General features: G+C 39.4%; 1 protein-coding gene across 1 annotated transcript; it reads right to left on the bottom strand.

The window, feature by feature from the left end:
* Nucleotides 1-566: 566 nt before the first annotated feature.
* LOC133111064 (ninjurin-1-like) lies at nt 567-21,363 on the bottom strand. Its single transcript, XM_061221225.1, has 4 exons — nt 21,271-21,363; nt 7,700-7,852; nt 2,861-2,961; nt 567-711 (listed from the first exon to the last, which is right to left on the bottom strand). Exons 1-4 carry the CDS (start codon nt 21,361-21,363, stop codon nt 567-569), a joined length of 492 nt encoding a protein of 163 aa, XP_061077209.1.
* Between the last annotated feature and the right edge of the window lie 2,102 nt (nt 21,364-23,465).

Below are 23,465 nucleotides of genomic sequence, written 5' to 3'. Positions count from 1 at the left end.
CCCTATATTTATTTTTTAGTTTGCTACTGCTTGAGTAGAGCAAGGAAAAAGAGAATCAGCAGACAGTTGATGTTATATGTAAAATGACAAAAAGAGCAGGTTCCTCTTTAATAATGAAGACCTCAGTGCATCACTAAAGCAACAGACTTCATTTATGTCTTTAATCCGATTTTATTGCATTTTACAGAACTACAAGGTGACTGAAGGCACAGCATCATAAGAAAAATAAGTGACTTCAATGACAGCTGGGAAGAATGGATGTTCTTCACAGTGCCTGTACACTCCCTGCTTTACTACTCCCCAGCCGGGCATCGCTGGAGAAGAGGGGGGTTAAACAAATCAGAGGGAGTGCTGTTTCTTATCTTCACTGGGCTGGTAAGAAGAGAGGAGAGGAGACACTAAAAGGGGGAGGGGGGGGTGGGTGGTTGTTTTCTCATTTAAAAGCAAAAGAGTCTATTTGGTTTCCTCATTGTTCCCAGATGATTACTGGCTGGGCCTCAGCACATGAAAGCGGACGGCTGTGAAAGTCCTCTCAGCGCGGGGAGAGGCCCGTAAATGCGGTCCCATTACTGCCCGGCGGCGGCCGTGTCCGCCTCGCCCGGGTCGACGGCGCTCGGCGTCGGCGAGGAGAACCAGAAGGCGGTGATGAAGACGTTGACGGCGGTGATGACCAGGATTAGCCCGGTCACTATGTTATTCAGCAGGTGCAGTCTGCGCAGAGGAAGCAGAAAAGGGCAGGAGTGTCACAGGCTGCGTCTTGTTATCCCTGTCCGTACCTTTTTCACGAAGCTCTCGGCCCCCTCCGCCCCGGCACTGCCACGAGCCGGCAGCCCGGTATAAATAACCCCGCTCCTCCCGCTGAGAGCCCACACTGCTGCAGCCAGGGCTGTCATCGCCTGTCCTGATGACAATGATGGCGCACCGGGAGGACTGCTTTAACCCTATGGGGATCTCGCATGCAAAGACGGAATCTCGAACCGCGATTTTTCCGCCATCGCTTGAAAGTAGCTGGAATGCGTACCATTTCACATCATCTCGCTGTGTAGAAATCATGATGAAAGGCACCAAGAAATCAAAGAGCTTCCAGCGTGATGGTCCTCTTTTGTTGGTAAATTGTGGGCCATTGGAATAGTGAGAGAGGAAGGCTTTACCTTGCTCGTAATAACCATGTCATGGCTGTGTACCAGCCGCGCGCATGATCTGCGTTTCGCCTTGCGACTGCGTGTGCTGTGGAATGGGACCGGAGCTAAGGTTAGACTCGGTCATGCGGCAGGGTTTCGGAACAGTGGTCTGGGAATGTGCTGAGGTCCTGCAACCGGAGCCGTCACCGGTCTCAGTTCCCATGTGTCCTTATTTCCGCCGTACCCTTGAGCAAGGGCACTGGCCCTAAGTGTTGCAGGGCATGTCCAACTGCTTCAATCAGCAAACGTAGCTGAGCAACTCCAATCGCTGTGGAGATGTAGCCATTTTACACCTAACACATTTAATTAGCTAAATTAAATGACTGTATATACTATAAACTGATATTCATGTAACATAATGTGATATTGTTGTATTTTTGATTCATTTGACACATTTACCCCTATTCCCTAATTTGGAATATAAAATCATAATGGCAGATCTGTTTCATCGTCATAGTGGCCCTCTGTAAATTCCTGGATCTCAGACGCATGTTGCCAGCCACCATTTTACTTCACTCTGCAACTCTCTAGCTTCTCCAGGCGCATAAAGGATGCACTGGGCACATACAGCTTGCAAGGGGCAGCCTATAGCCTTGTGGCTAACATACATGAATTGTGTGCACATTCATCCTCCCAACAATTTTACCAAATGTTTCCAATAGGTACATTAGGCCTATAACCTACACAATAAGCACACAAGGGCACTTGTGTTTATTTATAGCCCTAATGTTCCCACCTTATGCATTTATCTTATTTTCCATTATTTATGATCTCCTCTCAGTGCAAGGTAATCAACCCGGAGACCCTTTAGTTCTGTGATCTCTCAGCTATAGAATCCCTTTCCTTTTCATCTGGCCTCAGTTCAGATGAAATATGTCAGATCTTCAAAGCTAAATCTCATCTGCAGCTCAATGGCTGATTTGTACCTTTTTGTTGTGCGAATAATATTATCATCACAAAGCCTCCAGATGACCTCAGTGCACCGTGACTCTCATTTCCGTTTATATTGATTGCAGGCTTTGCCCTGCTTGACTCACAGCAAAGTTTAATTCAAGAGATAATAGTGGCAAAAAGTAAAATAGAGTGCTCACAAAGACATGCATTGCTTGCATTGGCTAAAAATGGCTTTATGATGAAGGCACAAGTAAGTACATTGACATTCTAAGGCAAACAGATGTTTTTTTCATCATATTCTGAATGCCTTCCCTTGCCAAAAGCAGCGAGCACCACAATGTTGGCAGGCACCTGATTGTGGTAAATACATAAATATATGTTGCCGCTTTATGTTATCCAATAAGCCTGGACAAATATAGATAGATGGGAGGACTGGAGTACCCCTGCCAGCGGTGTTTTTTTCTTGATTAATCACTGTTCTGGGATGATTAAAGCCCAGAAACATTTCTCTTTGTACTGATATTTCTCTTTTTTTTTTTTTTTTTTTTTTGAGGGGAATAAAAAGTGAATAAATCCTGTGCAATTGTGTGACATACAGTGAAAAAAACCAGCTGAAAAATAGTGAAACAGACTGCAGAAACATAGACTTTTTAAGGCAAACATTTTTGTGTTTCACAATGACTTGACTACCTGACATGCTTAAATCCTGACAGCTGATAGATTTATCTGTCATCTGTGCCTGAAAGCACTCATGGAAACCCAAGCTCAAACCTTGCGGACAGTACCTGTCACTGAGCCTGCGTTCGGGATCATCATACTCGATGTTCTTCGACGCTTTGTAGATGAGCAGAGCGGCCACAATGAGCTGAAGACCAATGGAGATGCACTGTCGAGAGAAGAGCTCTGCGTTTTCACATGCACCTCGCCATGCCCACTCACGATATTCTCCTCGCATTTATGTTTGATGACATTGGGGGTGTTTAATGTACATTTTATACCTTTACATTAGAGTTTAAAGTAAAATCTTAAATACCCCAATATGATAATCTCAGTCTCTCCCAAGACAATATTCTTCCAAAGATAATAATTATGATATAAAAATGATTTAAAAATCTCAAGAATATTAATAATAGGAAAGAATTAATATCATGTACAATAAAAATTACATTCTCATTTCCAGATATTCACACAGAACACTGTGGAGGCTGGGCTCAGTGTGTGGGAAGGAAGCAGGGCATTCAAAGGACCACGTCTACTGGTTAAGCAGGCACACACACCTGGATAGCCTTATGAATCTACACAGGAGTTAAAGTTGTGCTTTTATCCACAGTAGGTGGCTGAGACGGGAAGATGCAGGAGAGGAGCGAGACCACACAAGCCGAAAAGCTATATGAGTCACATGCCCAAAGCAAGCTGAAAAGCTACGTGAGTCGGGTTATTTTCTTTGCCTTCATTTTCATTTTAGTTTATTATTTTTATCCCGGATGCTGTGAGGGTGAAGACTTGCATTTATTTTTTGTTTTGGTGTGCGCTCTCCCGCCCCCCAACTTCAGCTGCGTTAGAATCTGCAATCCGGAATTTCCGTATCTCCTTGTGACCTGCTCTTCTGTCCTTCCAGGGGAGTGTCATGCTGAAGATGTTCTCTGAAGATGAAAACTTCTTTGATGCTGCAAGTGGTGAAGCAGCTGGTGCCAATGCAGGAGACCCAACATCAGGCTCTCCACAGCATGCAGGAAAAGCACCAGGCAATGCAGCATTGCAGGCTGTGGATCGAGCGGTCCTGACGGAGCAGCTGAAGGAGGGAGCATCTGGTCCCATCCCGACCCCCCTCCAGGCCCACATCAAATTACAGAAGATTGAGGATGACCCGGAAGCGTTCATCAAACTGTTGGAAAGGACCGTCACGGCATGCAACTGGCTGGTTGAAGAGCGGGCATTGAGCCTCCTACCCTTGCTCTCGGGGGAGGTGCAAATTAGCTTCGCAAAATATACCAACCAGTAAATTGGTCGATTACACCACACTCTGGGCTAAAGCTGTAGGGCCACCGGAAGAGACTATGGGAAGTTTTGTTTAAGGCAGTCGGTTGTGTAATGTTTCTGTATTTGTTCTGTATGTTTTCATGTTTAGTCTTGTTTATTATTCATTTTTCTTAGTTACCTGGTTTATGTTTCCCATTACAGTTCTCCAATGTCCTCCCCTGTTATGTCTGCGTCTGAATGTTTACCAGTCTAGTCACTCCCCTGTCTGCGTGTCCCACTATTCGGGTGGTTACGGTAGTTTTCGGTTTTTCAACATTTTTTCCAAGACTCGCGATTCTTACTTCCTGCTTTTTCTTGGTAGTTAAATGTTGTAAAGCACGATTCTTACGAACTACTACTAATCTAGGTTTTGTACAGTACTAATCCGATTAATACACTTACTGTCTGTCTAACTAACTAACTAACAATCACTTTTATTGGGTAGTTTAGAAGTATTCACGTAACTAACTCACTAACGCTATCTCTTAGTATTTCTGCACTGTTCTGTAACTGTTCTGTTCTGTGCCTACCTATCCTATCCCTGATTACTCGTTTAGTTTCAGCGAAGTGTTCGCACCTGTCTCTAACTATCACTACGTCTTCAAACTATGCAAATGTCTACTCCCTAATCCAGAGCCGTATGTTTTACATGTTTTGTTTCGTGCATCCAGTCCGCGTTTTCGTCTCCCTCCCGTTATTATGTTATTACCCTATTATGTTTCCCCACCTGTTGTCTATTTGTTTAGCCCACCTTTTCCTCTGCCCCGCCTAGATTGTCACCTTCCCTCTTGTATTTAAACCTCAGTCTCAGTATGCTTCTTTGTCAGAACGTTGATCTTAGTAAGTGCCGATTGTGTGTAAGCCTTATTATAGAGATTCTTGATAGACACCCCTTTGCCTTGACTTCCGTACCTGGCTTGCCCTCTTGTTTTGTTTGCTCATCTGATCTTCTGGTTTTTTTCAACGTGTTGTTTTGTATTTTTTGACTACGAGTTTGTTTTTGCCCTTTTGTACCTTCGCCCTGTAATTTCCTGGATTTTGACCTCTCGCTTGTTTTTTCGACTATTCTTTTGCTTTTCGTTCTTGGCTTTGTACTGGATCTCTTGGCTTTTGACCATTGAACATTAAAACTTCGATTTTTGGATTATCCTGTGGTCTGCGTCTGGGTTCTCTGCACCGTACATAACAGGTTGGCCCTTCAGCTACACCCAGCAGCTCCTCAACCAGAGTCCCGTACTCTCATGACCTTGTGGAACAGGTGGCACTGGAGCTGTTTATAATAGGGGTTCCGAAAGGGAACTCCCCCCCGGTCTGCACCAACGCCTGGTTGGACATGGTAGCAAGGGTTTAGAGAGACGGCAAGGATGAAGCTGGTGGAAGGGGCCTGATAACGGGTGTGTGTTCATTGTCCTTTTGCCACAGCCAGGAGTGATGTGGTCACTTATAACGGAGATTGAGGGGACGGGCTGTCTGGTGGACCTTTACCAGTTTCAGGTCAGACAAGAATGTCTGACACAGAGATTTGGGGGCAGAGGCTATAGGCCCTCCCTTACTCTCTCGAGTGACTAACCCTCTAGAGGTAGACCCTGCCTTGCTAGCCAGGGGCAATATAAATAAATAAACGCAGGTGCAATCCCGTATTTCCGTATCTCTGTGTCCTGCTCTTCTGCGCTCCCGGGGGTGTGTCACGGTGTGTGACAAACACATGCACTGCTATACACATAATGTGAAAGACTTATTCAGCCCACTGCAGTGAACTTGTAGACAACATTCACACTGTTGCACATAACACATTCCTGTAAATTCCACATAAATCCCTGTGCGAGTGGCTGACTAGAGTGTAAACAGAGTATAAATCCCAGCATTGAGCAGTATTTCATCTTAGGCCTTATTACTTGACCATGGGCATTGAGGGCCGGAACAGCAGAACCAGCAGAACCTTTGCAGGGTATACTGCTGTGAGAAGACAGGTTACAAAAATGTCTGACAGAGATTAATTTGGACTAAGTCATGGTCATTTGATAGCCCTCTCTGTTCCCCACAGAAAACACCTGATCCACAAAAATGGCGAGACGCTAGATGCTTTTCATCACTACCTGCTGCAAACATAGCACTATCACAACCTTTGCAAAAGTACCTGCACATCTAACTTGTTTAGCTTCCAGTCATGCTAGTATCTCATTTAAAAAGGCTATGTCAAGAGTTATATCCATATTCACTTATTTTTTCAGAATATATTATATAACCACATGCATCTCCTCTTGTATAAACTTGCTTCCATTTGTGATTTTATTTCTTATACTGTATCCAATGATATACTGTACATAATATATTTACTATCCATCCATTTTCTAAAATGCTCCTTGCAGAGTGGTGGAGGGGTTGAGTCTATCCCAGCAAGCAGTGGTTGAGAGGCAGGAATACATCCTAGACTTGTCGCTGATGCATCCCAGGGCCCACACACCATTCAATCACACTTTCATACCTGCAGGCGATTCAGAGTCTCCAATTAGCCTTTTGCATGTGTTTGGAATGTAGAAGGAAAGCAGAGTTCCTGGCATAATCAGACACGGGGAAAATATGCAAACTCGACGCAGAAAGATCCTCGGTCAGTGCTTCTTGCTGTGAAGCTACACTGCTACTCACTGCACCACTGTGCTGCCCAATTCATTTACTAAATATTATAAAATTATATATGACATGTACTTTAGTTTTTAATATGACATGATATATATATATATATATATATATATATATATATATATGTGTGTCCTTGTAATACAGTAGATTACATATTCTGGGTTATTTGTTAACAAACATTAAGGTATTTTCATACGAACAAGTAAATACCATAATTTTTGTATCGTGTATTAGGTGACAGTCATCATATATTTCAACTGTAATTGTGTTGAATTTGCGAGGCCAATTTTGAAGATGCAAAACTCATTCCTCCCTTAAAATCCTTATCCTGACAAGCAGTACAATACATTGTTGCTCAGCAGAGACTTGGCGAGGAAAAGGACGGAATGTACACATCATTTCTGGTCTTGCCCTGCCAACATTGTGAGAAAATGCATCATGACACATTTTATATTAACATCTAAATAAATGACATACATCCATTATATTAATTAACTTTCTTGATGAATCATATTAAAACATGGCAGATGGCACACAGTACATTGTATTTTACAAAGTGTATTTACAAAGTGCCTGCTTCCGCTGCATTCAAACGGCTGCCCCATTATGAATCTCCTGCCATTATAGAATTAGAATGGTTTATTATTAGCTTGGCCTTAGAGCTAAAATCTTGACCATGTGCTGTTCACACATTAATATTTCATAGAGCATAGAAGGTACTCTGAAGAGAATATGAAGAATGATGATATTGAATCTAGAGGTTACTTTCAGTAGCATCAATATATAGAGTACGTATATTCGTGTTGGCACTGGATCAATTTAGTGATGTTGACAACATTGCGTCAGATAAGCCTGTGTACCTGTAATTAGCCTTATGGGCACATTGGGCTGCATCTTTATATCACCTTTATATTCAGCCGGATTTTGTCCTATATAAACGTGTATTCCTGGCCCTGTGTACACACCAGGCAGACAAAGAGGAAGTAGTAGAATTGCGTTCCAGGGCCCTGCTGCACTAGATACTTCATCTGGGAGGCGTTGGCGGTGAAGAGGGCCATATCCAGGAAGCCTTGAGCCAGAGTCTTTGTTCTGGTGTAAGTGTTGATGTTCCTTATTACCTGTCATTGAGAAAAGAACATCCCCGTTATTACCCCGCCAGAGCTGGCAGGTGAGAGCACAACAACCGCACGGCCAGGAAAACAGCCCGCAATTATGTGTCAGAGAATAAACCTGCTGGTAATTACCACCCCCGTGGACTGACGGACTACACAAAACAAGTCCGCCGCTGGAGACTACTGCCAGCTGAAAGGAACCCCCCATGCAAGGCGTGGGTATCAGACATTGTGTTTGCCTCAGAGGCATCCTAAGAGTTGCGGGCCCTAATAAATAATTATTTTGTGTCGGAGAACTGTGTTTACAGTGCTTGCTACAATGAAGCTGAATAGATTCCGTAGTAGGCTCAATCATTTGTTTTCATTGAGGTTGCCTTTTTCAATGATGTAGAAGACGACTAATTACAGATATTATAACAATGACCATCTGGAGATATTCGAAATCATTATTATTAGGGCACAATAACTATTCTAGAATTTATATGTTCCTTCTGGCCAACCAGGTTTTTTTTAAATAGTTAGATTCAGGTCTGTCACTCCAAAACCCATCTAAATCCATTAGAAACAGCAGTTTAAATATATTTAAATATCATGGAGCCCCAGAAATAGCCTGTGGCATTTTATTGATAATGGCTGTTATTATCAAATTGTGTGTATAACAGCATAGCTCAAAGAGCTTCAGGGTGGGTCTGTGTCTCGGACCATGAGGAGAGAATGGATTTATACTCTAGTACAATAGAAAACTGTCAAGAGAAGTACAGTAATATTAAGCAAACAAGCAGAGAGAAAGTCACTGGACGAAAGTAGGCCACTGGAGGAGGAGATGCCATGGACTATAATGCAATGCTTTTTTAGACTCCTCTGTGGTAGAAAAGCCTATGAACTCTGCAGTCTGCCAAGTATTCTGAAGCTTTAACCCAAGCTCCATTTATGCTCAGTTTAGAAAAACTGCTCATCACTTCCAGGGTAAACTACTGGATACAGATAATATGAATATGTAAGACTTTTCCAGTGTGTAATGGTCAGGACTTATAGATCTTACTTTCTCACATACACAAACGCATGCATGCAACCTTGTGCACACACAAGACACAGTATTAGTTAATCAAAATGAAAGCCAGCCCTATGACCTCTCTACATACAAGTTCATATTCATACAGGTATGCAAAAATGTATTTTTTCAGTATTAAGACTGGAATAATATGGAAGTGTGAACATTATATAACAATGCCAGCACCCACCCTGACCCACAGAGCATATTCTACATTGTGCTTGGGCTCATTATGTACAGAAGAGATGCAGAGAAAACCCTAGTGCTGCTGGGGAAAAATAATATTACAAAATCCTCTGCAACATTCACTTGCCTCTGCTTCCATTCATTTTATATCTTGTCACATCTCATTATGAGAATAGTTTCAAGAGCTACATGTTTATCCATCTTCATTTTGTTAATAGCTAAACTGCACATTAAATATTCAGCACATGCATGTCTCAGAGGAACATCTCATGTATTTGACACCTTGCTTCCCTCTGTAATCTTATTTATTTTTACATTGCTTTCAAGCTTTCAGCTGTTATTATGAAGAGCTTATTTATTATGCTGAAAACACTACATCTTCGTCATAAACAGAAGGCTATTACAATAAATGAGCAGGTTTGGCATACAAAAACAAAGTTTCAAATTGGGCACCCTCTTTAGCATCCTTTGACTTTTGTATATTTCAAGGAAAGAAGAAAGCCACACAGGAATAGGTTACCGGGATGACAGAGCAGTACATTCATGGCTATCACCGCAGTAGAACAGTGTTGGAACAGATAAGGACATCACGGGGGCAGCCCGTTCCATCATGGTGTGTGTCAGGGAGGGCTACCCACCACATCTAATCAAGACCAGATTATAGATGCAATCCTATTACATTGAGTTTAGCTGGGATTGCTGTAGGATGAACAAGCGATCCTCCATCAGATATTAGAGGCTCCATTTTTTTTGCCTTGTCATCCACAGAGGATTTAGTTCCCCGAGGCATGAAGTCATGTAATACACTGACCCACACTCAAGCTTGACCTGCTTTTATTGGTCACAATAACAAAGAGAGTTCCTGTCTTGTCCATATTAATGTTTACTGTGTAAATGGACTGGACTGCAAACTACTGCAACAATACACAACATAGCGATTTTTAAAGGTGATAGTGCTTCTAAGAGGATACTTAATACGTTTTGCATACCTATTTAGTTTTAGGATTGGTTTTATTTATATAACAGTATCTATGCAACACACATTATCCTTCAAGCTTTGGTAGCTTTTGGCCTCTCACTTTGGCCCCTCACACTAATCCTGGTGTGTTTTAAAATATTATATTAAATTATAGTCACTTAGCAGATTATACTCACTAATTATCACATAATCACTTACTAAATTAGAAAAATGGGGAACAGTGTTACTGGAATACAAAAATACAGTATCACCAAGAAGGAGACGCATTTACAACCAATACATGTAAAGTTAACTGGAAAAATACTACAATTACCATGGTAAACAACAGTGCATACCACAACACAGGTAGCCCATTGTAAACTGGAGTACATGCCACTACACAGCTAGCCTTTACTTACACAGCCTCACCCATCACATTACAATTCTCAAATGTAATCTAAAAAAGAAAGAGCATAGCTACTGTGAATAGCATCATGGGAGCAATGGTGCAGTCAGAAGGGCTGGGGCTTCAGTCAACTTATCAATTACATACTGTATACTCACATAGTGATACCTTTATTAGGTAGACCTGCACACCAGCTTGCAAATGCAAATATTTAAACAGTCAATCATGTGGCAGCAACTAAATGCATAAAAGTATGCAGACATGGTCAAGAGGTTCAGCTATTTTTCAGACCAAATGTCAGAATGGGGAAGAAATGTGAGCTAAATTACTTTGACCGTGGAATGGTTGCTGGTGCCAGACAGGGTGGTTTGAGTATCTCAGAAACTGCTCATCAGCACAACACAACAGTCTCTAGAGTTTGCAGAGAATGGTGAGAAAAACAAAAAACATCCAGCGAGCAGCAGTTTTGCAGCCAGAAATGTATAGTTAATGAGAGAGGTCAGAGGAAATGGTCAAAGCTGGTCAAAGCTGACAGGAAGGTAACAGTAACAGTAACAGTAACGTAAATAACCACGCATTACAACAGTGGTATGCAGAAGAGCATCTCTAAACACACAAACGCGTCAAACCACTATGTGGATAGGCTACAGCGGCAGAAGACTTATTGTTTAGACTTATTAAGTCTAATAAATACCTAACAAAGTTCTCACTGAGTGCATATGAAGTGGACAGTGAGTAGTGATCACACTACTTTTTAATGGATGTTGAGAGCGAGAGACCGTCTATGCATGTAAAAATTATCTGAGATATCTCTCTGTATTTGTTACATGGTGGATTAAATGGTGGTGATGGTGTTTGTGGGCAGACAATAAACCTACGAATGTTATGTAGCCTAGCAGTCGTGTCTTAATAAAATCTCTCCAATAAAAACATTTTTCATCAAAAATATATTTACAATCAGCTATGCCCTTAATATGAGGATTTGTTTTTTGTAAGGGATTCATAGACGTATGAGCAGCATAACACAGTTGTATTTTTAGAAAATGCGGAGTTGTTGTCATCTGACAGAATGTATAATATACATACTCCCATAGTTTAATAACTATCTTTGCGTGGTCGTTGATACCTTGAATGCATGTTGATCATACCACAGCTGACTGCAACACTCAAGCAGTTCTGGAGCGGCTGCTCATGCAAACGCTCCAAATTTCAGAGAACCTGTTCTGTGCTCCAGTCAAATGATCTCCTCTCCACTCCACACACCTACTCTTTCTTCATATCAGAAAGCACTGCAGAGTCAACTAGCAGGATGCAGTCATAAGGAAGGCTACCTAATAGGATAACACAGGGAAGAAATAAATAATAATAATGTGTTATTTAGTTGATGCTTCTATCCAAAGCGACTTACAGCTGATTTGACTAAGCAGGGGACAACAAGGGCCTTGCTGAAGGCGCCAACAGCTGTGCGGATCGTATCATGGCTTGAACCACCAACCTTCTGGGTCCTGTACGTTAGCCACTAGGCTAAATGCTCAAAAAGAGTTGAACTGTATTTGGTGGGTGATATTAATAAACTCTGCACTGTTTTAGTAATAATACAGGATGATCAGTTTATGGCTTTGGCTATGGCAGCTGTGGCTTTTTTTTCACCTCAGCCACTTTCTTTTTCCAAGTTGTATTCTTAAGCTGAGACACCCTTTTTTCAAAATGAGATAATATTCAGAATTCTTATGAATGAAAAAATATTTTTTAATCAGCTTAATGGTCATCTTTCTGCATCTCCCAAAAAAGTATATCAATTGGGACCATTCATCGTAATTTACAGGTGTCTCATTTTGCCACTTGCATGCAGCTTTGCCGATTTATCATCTGTAATCTTCTAAATAGCATGATTTACTGAAGATTTCTGAAGATCTCAAACTTTCTTCAGTAAGTCCCCTCATCTTTGTATTGGATTTCCCTGTTGGTATCATTATGTACACTCATGCAGAAGCCCTCACTGCTCATAATGCTAACACTGCAGGCATTTCGAAAAACAAATTACATCTGCCTGCCTTTTTTTCCCCCACTATGGACAGTATTTGTGTTCAGGGCTGCACCAACAGACACATTTGTGACAAAGCTGGCCATTACCGTGCCTTACAAAATGATTTCAAACATCAAGATAGAGAGTGCTACAAAAAAGATTTCCTTAAAAAAAACAAAAAAAAAAACCTGCATGTTTTTTCACAGCAGGTATCTCAATCCCGCTTCCTACAAAATGGCATTCCTTCTGCTCCTTACACACCTGCTTTTAACTTATTCCAACTGAAACAACCAGCAGCTGTGCAGGTGTCCTTAATCAGCCAGAGATTCTGAGACTATTAGCAGTTTAAGGCAAGCTGGAATGGTAAGAGTGATAAATAGAATAAATGTTACCTTAGGACATGTAAAAACCTGATAAAATTCATTGTGAAGTATGTATCTTCGCAACATATTTTTTCAACTAAATCTTTAACACATCAGTAATACTAATTATGTCTATAATTCCCTAATTGTGACAGAACTTTGTTCTAATTGTCAATGTTCCTAATTGTTTCACCAGGAATCTTAAACTCCAAGGGCCTCATTTATAAACGTTGCGTAGGCACAAAAGAATGCGTACGCCACTTTCTAAGCAAACTTTGGCATTTATAAAAAACGAACTTGACGGGAAAATGTGCGGTTCTCCACGGAAACTCTGACCCATGCGTACGCACATTAACTGGAGAAATGAGAAACTGTGCCTTTAATGCTCGTGACGTAAGCCCAGGAAAACGGGAAGTGAAACAGGATGTGAAAAGGCATAAAGATTTGCCGGGAGTTGTGGCTGGGTATGGCTGCGGTAAGGACGTGCTTCGTCCCTGTTATACTTATTAATGTATTGTATTGTTGAATCTCGCTATACGGGTTCTCTCCCTTCCTAAGTGCAACACAACATTTGGCAACGAGAGAAGTCGAAAATGATACACAACAGATACCACTGTGTAAAATAAATCGAAATTGATTGTTGTTGATTGTACTCTTAAATGGTTCTGATTTTCTGCATGTTTACACTAGGACACGGAACTATACTGTCCTCTCAGGTCCTCTGCACTTGTTCTTGTGTTTAATTTGCACTTTGTTGTACGTCGCTCTGGATAAGAGCGTCTGCTAAATGCCATGTAATGTAATGTAATGTAATGAAATATTACCTCTCACATATCATATATGAAGAGTTAATTTGCAAAAACGGATAAAAGCCTCTCTTACAACGAATAAACAAACAGCTGTTTGATTGATGCTCCCTGGAGTGCCCAAAAAATATGATTTAGGATGATAAATATAAACGGAGATGTTGTTGTAAAATAATCCCTCAAATATGTAGATGAATTGTTAAACAATACTTCATGTTATTAAATGTATTCTCATAAATAATATGGAGAACAGTCGGACAAATTGCGCTGCACTGATGCCGTTTACAATGCGTCAGTCGGGCAGATACGAGTGCATAGTTTCATATATTGTTATCATATTCATATATTCATATATACTTATAATATGTTTATTGTTATGGATTTTTGTTCTTAATTTTGTAACTGTGTTTTCAATGGTGCTAGACAAATAACGTGTATTACTATTATTATTATTATTATTATCATCGTCATCATCACATTTGTTGTGCAGAACTGTTCGTCATTTACAATCAATCAGGATAATTCCCACACCTGTAGCTTTTCAGAGGCAATCAAATGGCTGAAATCCCTTTTCTTCAGCGTTTGCCATTGTCGTCTATGAAATGCATATTCATTAGGGGTGTTTCACTGCCTATTTATAGGCAACTGTGGGCGGGACATGAAGCTGGCAAAGTTGCGCCACATTTAGAGTTGATTGTGATTTATAAAGGAAAACTGGCATGGGACGTGCGTATGCATTGTTTTATAAATCAGAATATTGCTTTGCGTACGCACGTCCTAGGTTTCATGCTTACGCAACCTTTTGATGTGAATCCTAAGCACAGTTTTATAAATGAGGCCCCAGGCCTGTGGCCTGTATCATGAAGCAGCAGTGGAAAGCTAACTCGGTAGATAATAGAGTGGTGTATCTTTTTTTGGTAAGTGCAGGCTAGGCTACTTAGCGATTACAACAGATTTTTAATGGATAAATTGAATTTAATACGAAGAAACTGTGTGTTACTTGCCAATTGATTAGTCCGATCTTTCATACACTATTTTTTCAAGAGAAAAGAATGAAAACGTTTAGATCAATGATTAGTTTAAAGGAACGTTTTGGGCCCCAACAAGTTTGAGCACACGAGACGCCACTGTGAATCAGTGCCTTGTTTCACCACCGTACACCACCGCTCAAAGGTTTATGCCTTTATCTGGATTCACTGTAATATTTAATTTTCTATGTTTGTAATCAAACAATTCACACATGGTCAAAATGCAGACTCACAACTTTTCCGAAAGTGTATTTTTGTAGGATTTTTTTGGCACATTTATTGTCTAAATGGCTTTAAGGGTCAAAGGTATCAAATTAGCCTCAAACCATCACGCTGTTGCCAGAAATGCAATAGATACTACAATAATAGTTTATTCTGACTAATTTTCCTGTTGAACTCAATAGAAAAAATATTCAGGAGAGACAATTCTTGCAGTATCTAGTGCATATCTGGCAGCAGCACTGTGGTTTGATGCTCATTTGATACCTTAGGGAGGGCAAACATTCAGTAATCACACTGGGCATTCCACACGCAAACAAAAAACAAAACTGATGCCTGTGCCCTTTTTAACAGATAATTCAGTATATAGAGAATTAGAATAGATAAAACTGCTAAAATTTTGAAATGTTACCTTTAGAAGCAACAAATGATTATATGAATTTGACTCTATGACTTTACAAGTCTTTATACCTGCACTTAGCACTGCACCAAAACCTGAAAAGAAGACATCCGGACCAGTCTGATGTTGTTTATAGGCAGGTCACAGATATCAGGAAGTCATGGAATGCGAAATATATTCAACCAAATACAAAACATGACTCCTTTATTTGACTATGTTAATTTGTTTAAAACATTGAAATAGGGGACTACATATAAAAAGTGCAGTAATGCAGTAAAAAAACTGCATGATGAAACCACAATGTATAAAAATACCCTTTAATAAAACTCAATAAATAATTAAACCACAAAAAGCAGAAAAGGACAAGTTGACTCAGTTAACCCAATTAGTCTGTTGACATCTTGGGATAGTCAGGATTTTCGGTTTCACAACACAAGCAAGCATGCCATTTAGGCAGACTTGTTACCGGGGCAACCATGTCTTAAGCACAAACCTGCAAACCTGGTTTAAGCGCTAGGTAGCAGGATAACATGCACATAGCTTGTATAGACAACCTGGTGAAACTACACATGCTCTTTATGAGCGTTACCGATTTAGTGGTGAGGAAATAAGTTACCTCCAGCGATTAATAGAAGTGCACTTTGCGAAACAAGCCCCAGACACACGGTATTGTGTTTTACTTTCACACACCGGCACATTTTCATATGCTTTTGGTAATGCTACAAATATAATAACAAACTTTATTTGTTCATTTATTTCATACATAAATGCGACTCAAATTGATTGATATAACTTGCAAGAGGGTTTCACAGTGGTAATATTTACATAATCACTACATATTTTAATAGCATTCCCAAATGTCCTGTGGGTATAAGCACTAACTTGTACATAACCATGTAGTCTACAAGTTAGTGGTTACAAATTCACAATATTATTCATAGAATACTTTTATTTACTTGCTTTTTCGATAATGCCAATTCACTTAGTTCTGGTATGCGATTCAGCTCGCCTCTATGCTGTAGCAAAGTGAGTGTGCACTGTTAATTGAGATAATTCAATGCAAGACTCACTAATCAAACAGGAATGCACATTTATGAAACAAAGCAAGCCCAAATTTCATTCATGAGATAATTTGACATGATACACATAAAATTTTCCTAGATTGTTTGAGCAACATACACAAAACCCTCCCAAATCTGCAATATGGTGAAAAGAGCTGTTCTTGTGTCTGGTGTGTTTCTCCACTGTGTTTCAGTCCCTGATCGTCTGAACAGTCCAGTCACCAGCCTTATTTGGCTGCTGATTGAAAGACAAGCACAAACCTGCAGACAGAATGTCCTCCAGGGATGGGTTAGACCAAAGTTTAAATGTAACACTACCTCAACAGCCACAAATTTCATATTAGTATAATAATTAGTAAAATAAATATAAATCATAATGACTAAACAAAGGAACCTTTCAACCACCGATGAGACATGGCTTTTGAAATTGTCAAAAATCACATTGTTTCAATGAATGAAATCAGCCTATTTAAATTACAGGGGCAGGTCACAATAGTGTCATTTTCGCCATTAAGTAATGATTATATTCCATGTCTCAGCCAGTAATAAAATATGGCAGGGGTTCCCAAACATTTTTTTGATGTGATCCCAAACTTACACGACCCCAACACCCCACCCTTGTGTCTAACAACACCCTTTAGACACAATACCACAACCTCTCCTGCCTCATCGATTTATAATTGTTGGGTTGTAATGTTAAGCATGTAGTGGCCTACATTCACATATTTTATGGATACATTTTATGTTTTTAAAGATTTTCAGATGACCCCATCCTGAAATCGAGCGATCCAACATGGGGCCCCAAACCACAGTTTGGGAACCCCTGACATATGGATATCTGTCTCTGTATGGATGATCTGCATTGGCATGACGTCTCAGGTCATCTTGAAAAATCCGTACTGATTACAAGTGGTCATTTCAGATCAACTTCTGAAATGTATTGAGGGCGTTTACATAAAAATGTGTCATTTTGGTGATGAGATCTATGTAGACACAATTATGAAGAAACAATTTAAATATATTTGACCCAGACTGTGCATTGTCAATTCACTGCGGGTGCTTTGTGAGTCATATACCTTTGTAACATTTTTTCTGGTGCTGGCAATGTAATGTTTAACAGGCACATAACCATTACAATCAAATCATTTCTCCCGCTCTGTGTCAGTTCAGGTTCTTAAAACTGAGTTAAGGAAACATTGGTGCTACACAGTTATTACAAAACAATATTGCCACAGTTGGAATCAGCTTGTAAAACATCAGGGGTAGCCATGGTGATGCTTTTGGCTCAGTGTTATATCCAGCTTAGCTTTTTGTACACACCTAAATATTTTGTTTTTTTGCTAAACGAGGGTGCATCAAACTCCTTCATTATCTATGCATTCACTCTTTCATCCTGTGTTCCTCCTTCCCACTCACACTGTGATATTTTGAATGCTGCTTTTATTGTGATTCATCTTTTCATAATTAATTTTGAGATCCTGTAATAGGAGCATCTATGAGACATATGGCATGTACGGTGTGAAGGCCCCAGGTGAGTTTCGCACGTGGGGCTGTTCTGGATAAAGCAATTGCTTCAGCGGTGCACAAACTCCCATGACTGATGTCACTCCAGCTTGTTTTGTCAAGTCTGCTGTGCAGTGGAGCAGAGAGCAGAATGCACGTTACTTCACAGACTGCTTCTGTATCGAAGAGAAAAAGAAACCTAGAAAAACAACAACTTTCTCTCTCTACCCCTCTATCCTGCAGCTATTTTTACCATATGCATACCTAATTAACTGGTCATTTAAAGGCCTCTGCTGGTCTTGTGCTTCGTTTTGAGTAATATACCAGGTCAGAAGAACATAGTGCATCACTCATTTGTATCTCTTTGTGCCCTTGACTTCTGTAAAAAAAAAAAAAATGTAATCTCTGTATAGAGACTTCCATCAGGGTACTGCGGGGATGGCTACATGCTCTTCCATTTCTCAAAGAAAATATGATATTTAAATTATTCATTTTCCTGGAATAGTCTGGAATGCTATATTGGACTCTTCAATCAGGGGTTACAATGATCACATCACACGCACCCCCAAAATGTCCAGCATAATTATCAACATTGACAGTCATACTATTTCAGGATGTTTCATTATCCGTTCTCTATTTGTTTTTTTATGTCAACTGAACAATACATAACAAAGATTTCACAGTCTTTCAGCTGTTTTTAACCACCAGTTTAGGCAGCTGAAAAATAATACAATAATAAATACATTTTCTTTATGTTAAAAAACATTTTTGGAGTAGTTCAAATGTTTTAGTTTTACAATGCATAAAAACTAAATCATATGAACTAAAGCAATATATAGACTATTCTTAACCAACTGAGTGAAAATAACTTGAAATATGAAGTGACCTGACTTAATGAAATGTTTTGGCATAACGTAAAATGCCATTTGCCTGTACCTGGTTAAATGAGATGATGAGACTTCAAGGTAGCAAGGTAACATACATATTTTATTGAAAAAGAATTTTCAATTCTTTTTATTGAATTACTGTTTTCCCCCCTCAGTATGTACTAATAATACTGCGAGTGAATGTTTGCCTATGTAAATATAATGTAAGTACAAGTAAATATAACATTGCGAAAATAGTTCACGTTTTAGACAGCACATAAATGTTTATTCAACAGAGCTGAAATAGTTCTTAAATCTGTGACAGGGGTTAAATTGGAAACTGCATGGAGAAAGACACAAGTAGTCCAATAAGGTGCTGCAATGTGCACCATATACAGGAGTATATGAAGAATATATTCACCATTGAAGAATCCAGTCATCATTGTAGCACCATCGCTTTTTGGGCTGGAGCAGAAGGACTGATAGCAGTTATATCTCGGTGATGTTGCATGTTATGGACGATCCACAGCATGAGCGGTGTGAAGACATGGGGGAGGGTCTGTGGTCAGCCTCCATTATTTCAGGTTATTGGCGCTGGTGCAGGGTTTACGTTTTGCAGTTGGCTCATTTGTTGCCATGTCAGCCCCATTGCTCCTGACATCCCACCCATAATTGCAGGCTCCTATCTCACAAACAAGAAACCCCCATTCTAAAGCTAGCCTATATATCACATATTGTATAATGTTATTGTAGTACTCCAGCGGTACAGTGTACAGTGCAATTATTTGGAGGGGAGTAAACGCCTTAATGAAATTCTATCCCGTTTCCAATTTCAGCTTGTTTGAAGGTGGACAAGGGTGGCGCAGCCTGGCACTTTAGCCATTCTGAAATCCTCCCATTTATTTTCAGACTTAAGCAAAACAGGGTGATTGTGGTCCTCAGGGCCCTGCTTTCAAATATTTTCCATCAGAAAATGTCATGAATATTTATGATGATAAGATGTTTTGGGCCAAAAAAATACCAATGTGCTTTGGGAAATAACCAATTATTATATCCAACTTTGAATTAGCTAGCCCTTTGCATTCAAGCCATTGTGACCCCTGTGTGTGAACCCCCTGAATATATTTAGCCTGTCTTTCCATGGACAATTACACGTACAGTATACAACTTCCCTCATATTGACATATTCTTGCAGATAGTATAATCATAGAAAAAATTGTTATCTGAGAGCAGAACAAATCTTTTTGCATAAAAAGTGTCATTGACTCTTTGATGCTATTGCTTCCAAGACGTGACTACTAAAGTGGATTATATAGATCTTTATGCCAGACACATCTTGGAATACACAGGAAACCAAAGTCAGCATATAAGTAAAATAAAAGCATCTCATTTTACAGTCATAGCTTCCTTAGGACAAATCAGATGCATCACAGTGCATACATGCTATCAAATGCAGTCGACTTCAAAACCTGGGTCGTCCTGGGAGGTTTAATTTATATTTCAAACCTGGTGAGACTCTACTTTACAGTTCCAGGAACCATGTAGTCCCCATTGCCCTCCGCAGATGCCTGCTTTAGTTCCTTCATCTTAGTGGAAATGGGACTGAGGATAATACATTCTAGAGTTTAACTCAAACATGGCATTGTTACAATGCAGATGAGAAAATTGGATTACTTCCAATGAGTACTGGCCAAGCAGTGTTTTTCCATGAGATGGTGCACGCTTAAAGTCTGGCAACGTTCACATCTCTGTCAATCTAAACGGAGGAGCGCTATTGATCATTTCAAAGGGCATTAAGTTTAAGATTGTCACAGAAACTTTTTGGTGAGACTGAGATACAGAAGCAGTCAGATAACATTGGCTTCTTGTCATCATCTCCTTTTAGCCATAATGGAAAGGAAGAAATGCTTTGGTTTGTCCTGAAACAACAATATCTCTTCTATCATGGTGAAAGGAGACGGTCAGACAATAGTGATGGTATTATTTTTTAGTGGTTTGGAGGATCAGCCACAGGACAATATGCTATATTAATCAGAATCAGGTATTTGAACTCAACTTCAGAATTCTGAGGTATGACAGAGCTTTGAAAGCATATTAATTCAAAATAGAGGGAGGAAATCCTGAGACAAGAATTTGCAGACTCTCAGACCCACTTGACAACTACCCTATTGAACAATACAATATAAAACAAGAACAAAACTACCATAATAATCATGAAACTACATTATATTAAAAGCAGCAAATAACCAGTCAGATGTACTCTGTTCAATTGTAACAAGAACAAATTTGGTCATCTCCAAAAAATTCAAGTCATGGTGTGTTCATACCTGAACAGTGCCTACTTGTCAAGATTCAGACATATTTACAGTATCATTGCTTCATGAAAACAAAATAAAATAACGATTAATATTTAGTTTTCCACCTGCCATTTAACAATGTGACCATTGACTAACTTCATTTATTAAAGTTGTATTTGCGATAGAACAAGTGAAAAATACAAATAAAATATTTATATGGTTTTCCCTTTACAATGAGACAGAAGTGTTACTTACATTCACCCGACTGTCTTCAGCTATGTTAGGCTGGAACAGTGGCTCTTCATCACTGGACAAGTCATTTCCTTCCTGGGCCAAGTTCCTGTGCATCGCTCTTCTAAATAATGAGCCCATCTTCAATACGATCTAAGATGTATCAAATACTAAACTGCAGCTTCTCTTCAAAGAAAAAATAAAAACCATCACTTGAGTTTAAGGGAAAAATCACTAATAAATGCAGGTGAAATAGGGTCTCAGAGGGTCAGGTAGCAGACTTTTCATTACATGGGTGAAATAGCCTAAGGCTTGCTTTCATGTGCATGTGCATTGGTGTTCTAGCACTATCCTGATTAAGAGCTGGAGGCAACCATCTCTTTCAGCAACAGTGTGCTGGGCCAAAGGGCCAAAGCTGCTGACACCCCAAAGCCTTTCAAATGCATTCAGCTGTGTGGGGCATTTTTGTTTTTCATGACCTCTGCCATGAAGGTTCTGTTCATGCCTGTTGTAGATGGTTTGATTCACAACCTGCAGAAACAGAGTTGTGATAGTAATAACAACACTTCTCCTTTTCCTCCATTTTCTTATAATTTTTGCCTCGGCATATGACATATTCTCCTTCGTAACATAAAAACTAATGTTTTGTTTAGGTTATTTTATTATTTTTATATCCACATAGAGAGCAGTAGACTGGGTCAATTAATATTGATTCCTGTCTGATGAGATGTAGTGTTCATATTGACATTGCTATGATTGATATCTGATCTTAAGATCAATTTTTGACCTTAAAATATCGAAATATATTTGGCATGAGATTGCCAGGCTCCTGAAAATGGCTGAGACACTGCCAACTGTGTCTCTGTCAGTGCTGTCTTGTAAAGAAAAATATATTAACACGTAGTGTTTGGAACATAATGTTTTTCTTTATTTGGCTCTGTAGTTCACAAATTTAGACATGTAAAGAAACAATTAATATGGTTAATGTGCATATTCCCAGATATGACAGGGCATTGAGAGATATGACATTGAAATTACTGCACTTCTTATACTTATTCACCAACTCAGTATACAATCTGTATTATGAATATTACTAAACTGAAGAATTAATTGATGCATTGCAGTGGGTTGTTCTTAAAGTTCTCCACAGTCTCTCAAAGGAAAACACTCACTCAAACACTGCCAAAGGAATTTTAAAATGAGAAATTTAAATAACATGTTTTATTTTTCTGTCAACAGAAATGGTATTAATACAATACTGGAGCAACAATTAAAACATTTTCAGCAGACAAGCATTTCAGGAGAATATTTTCAGATCTGAGAATCAGTAAGAAATGTGAGAAATGAGAAATGTGTGGGATAAATATACATAAATTATAATTAATGTGAAGAAATAACCTTCAAATTGTTGTGGTATGTAGCTTGCACACCATATGGGACCAAGAGACCTTTATCATCTATGTGCATAAAATAACTCATAATATTACTTAAAATATTACATTTGCTGATTTTGTTTTTGTGCCGAAACTACAAAAAAGTTTGTGAGGGAATACAGGGTCATACTGCTTTTTTAAGTCTGGCAAAATTACAGATTCAAATTTTTTATTTTCAACACCATGAAATTAACAGATGGTCCACATTAATGCAAATAGTTAGAAACCAGTCCTCAAGCATGAACTTCATAGATCTGTACAGATTTACATAAGTAAACAAAAATATGCTTTCAAGCTGATCAGCCATTTTTTAAATATAAAATATCTGCAAAAGCCCAGTGGAGAAAATGCATGAAGGATAATGCATGCCTGTTACTCCTCTTGCTCATAAAACATCATGGCACTGATACAGTATAAAAATATCAATTTATACATATAAATGCAGCAATTGTGTAATTTATTTAGCTAGTGCACTGTTTCTCCTTCTTTGGGTAAAGCGATGCTACTCTGGGTTTCTCCAATTACTTGTGTATTTGTGTCTCTAAAGTTACAGGTGATATTAAGCTAGCAGTTTTCACCAATGATAAAAGTGTGGTGTAAAATATTCTAGGTGACCTCCCCACAGAAACAGATGGCATCAGGGTGGCAGCAATTTATGATGTACATAAGGCAGTGTGATGACCTTGTGTGGTTTAGTCAATACATACAGTATTGAGCAAGCCCACGTTGACTGATGCTGTTTTAGTGTACTAGTTAATGTACACTGTGAACCTCCCATGGTGATTG

This window comes from Conger conger, chromosome 15 (genome assembly GCF_963514075.1).
Source record: "Conger conger chromosome 15, fConCon1.1, whole genome shotgun sequence".
NCBI classification, from domain to species: domain Eukaryota; kingdom Metazoa; phylum Chordata; class Actinopteri; order Anguilliformes; family Congridae; genus Conger; species Conger conger.
This window is presented reverse-complemented; position numbering and strand designations above follow the sequence as displayed.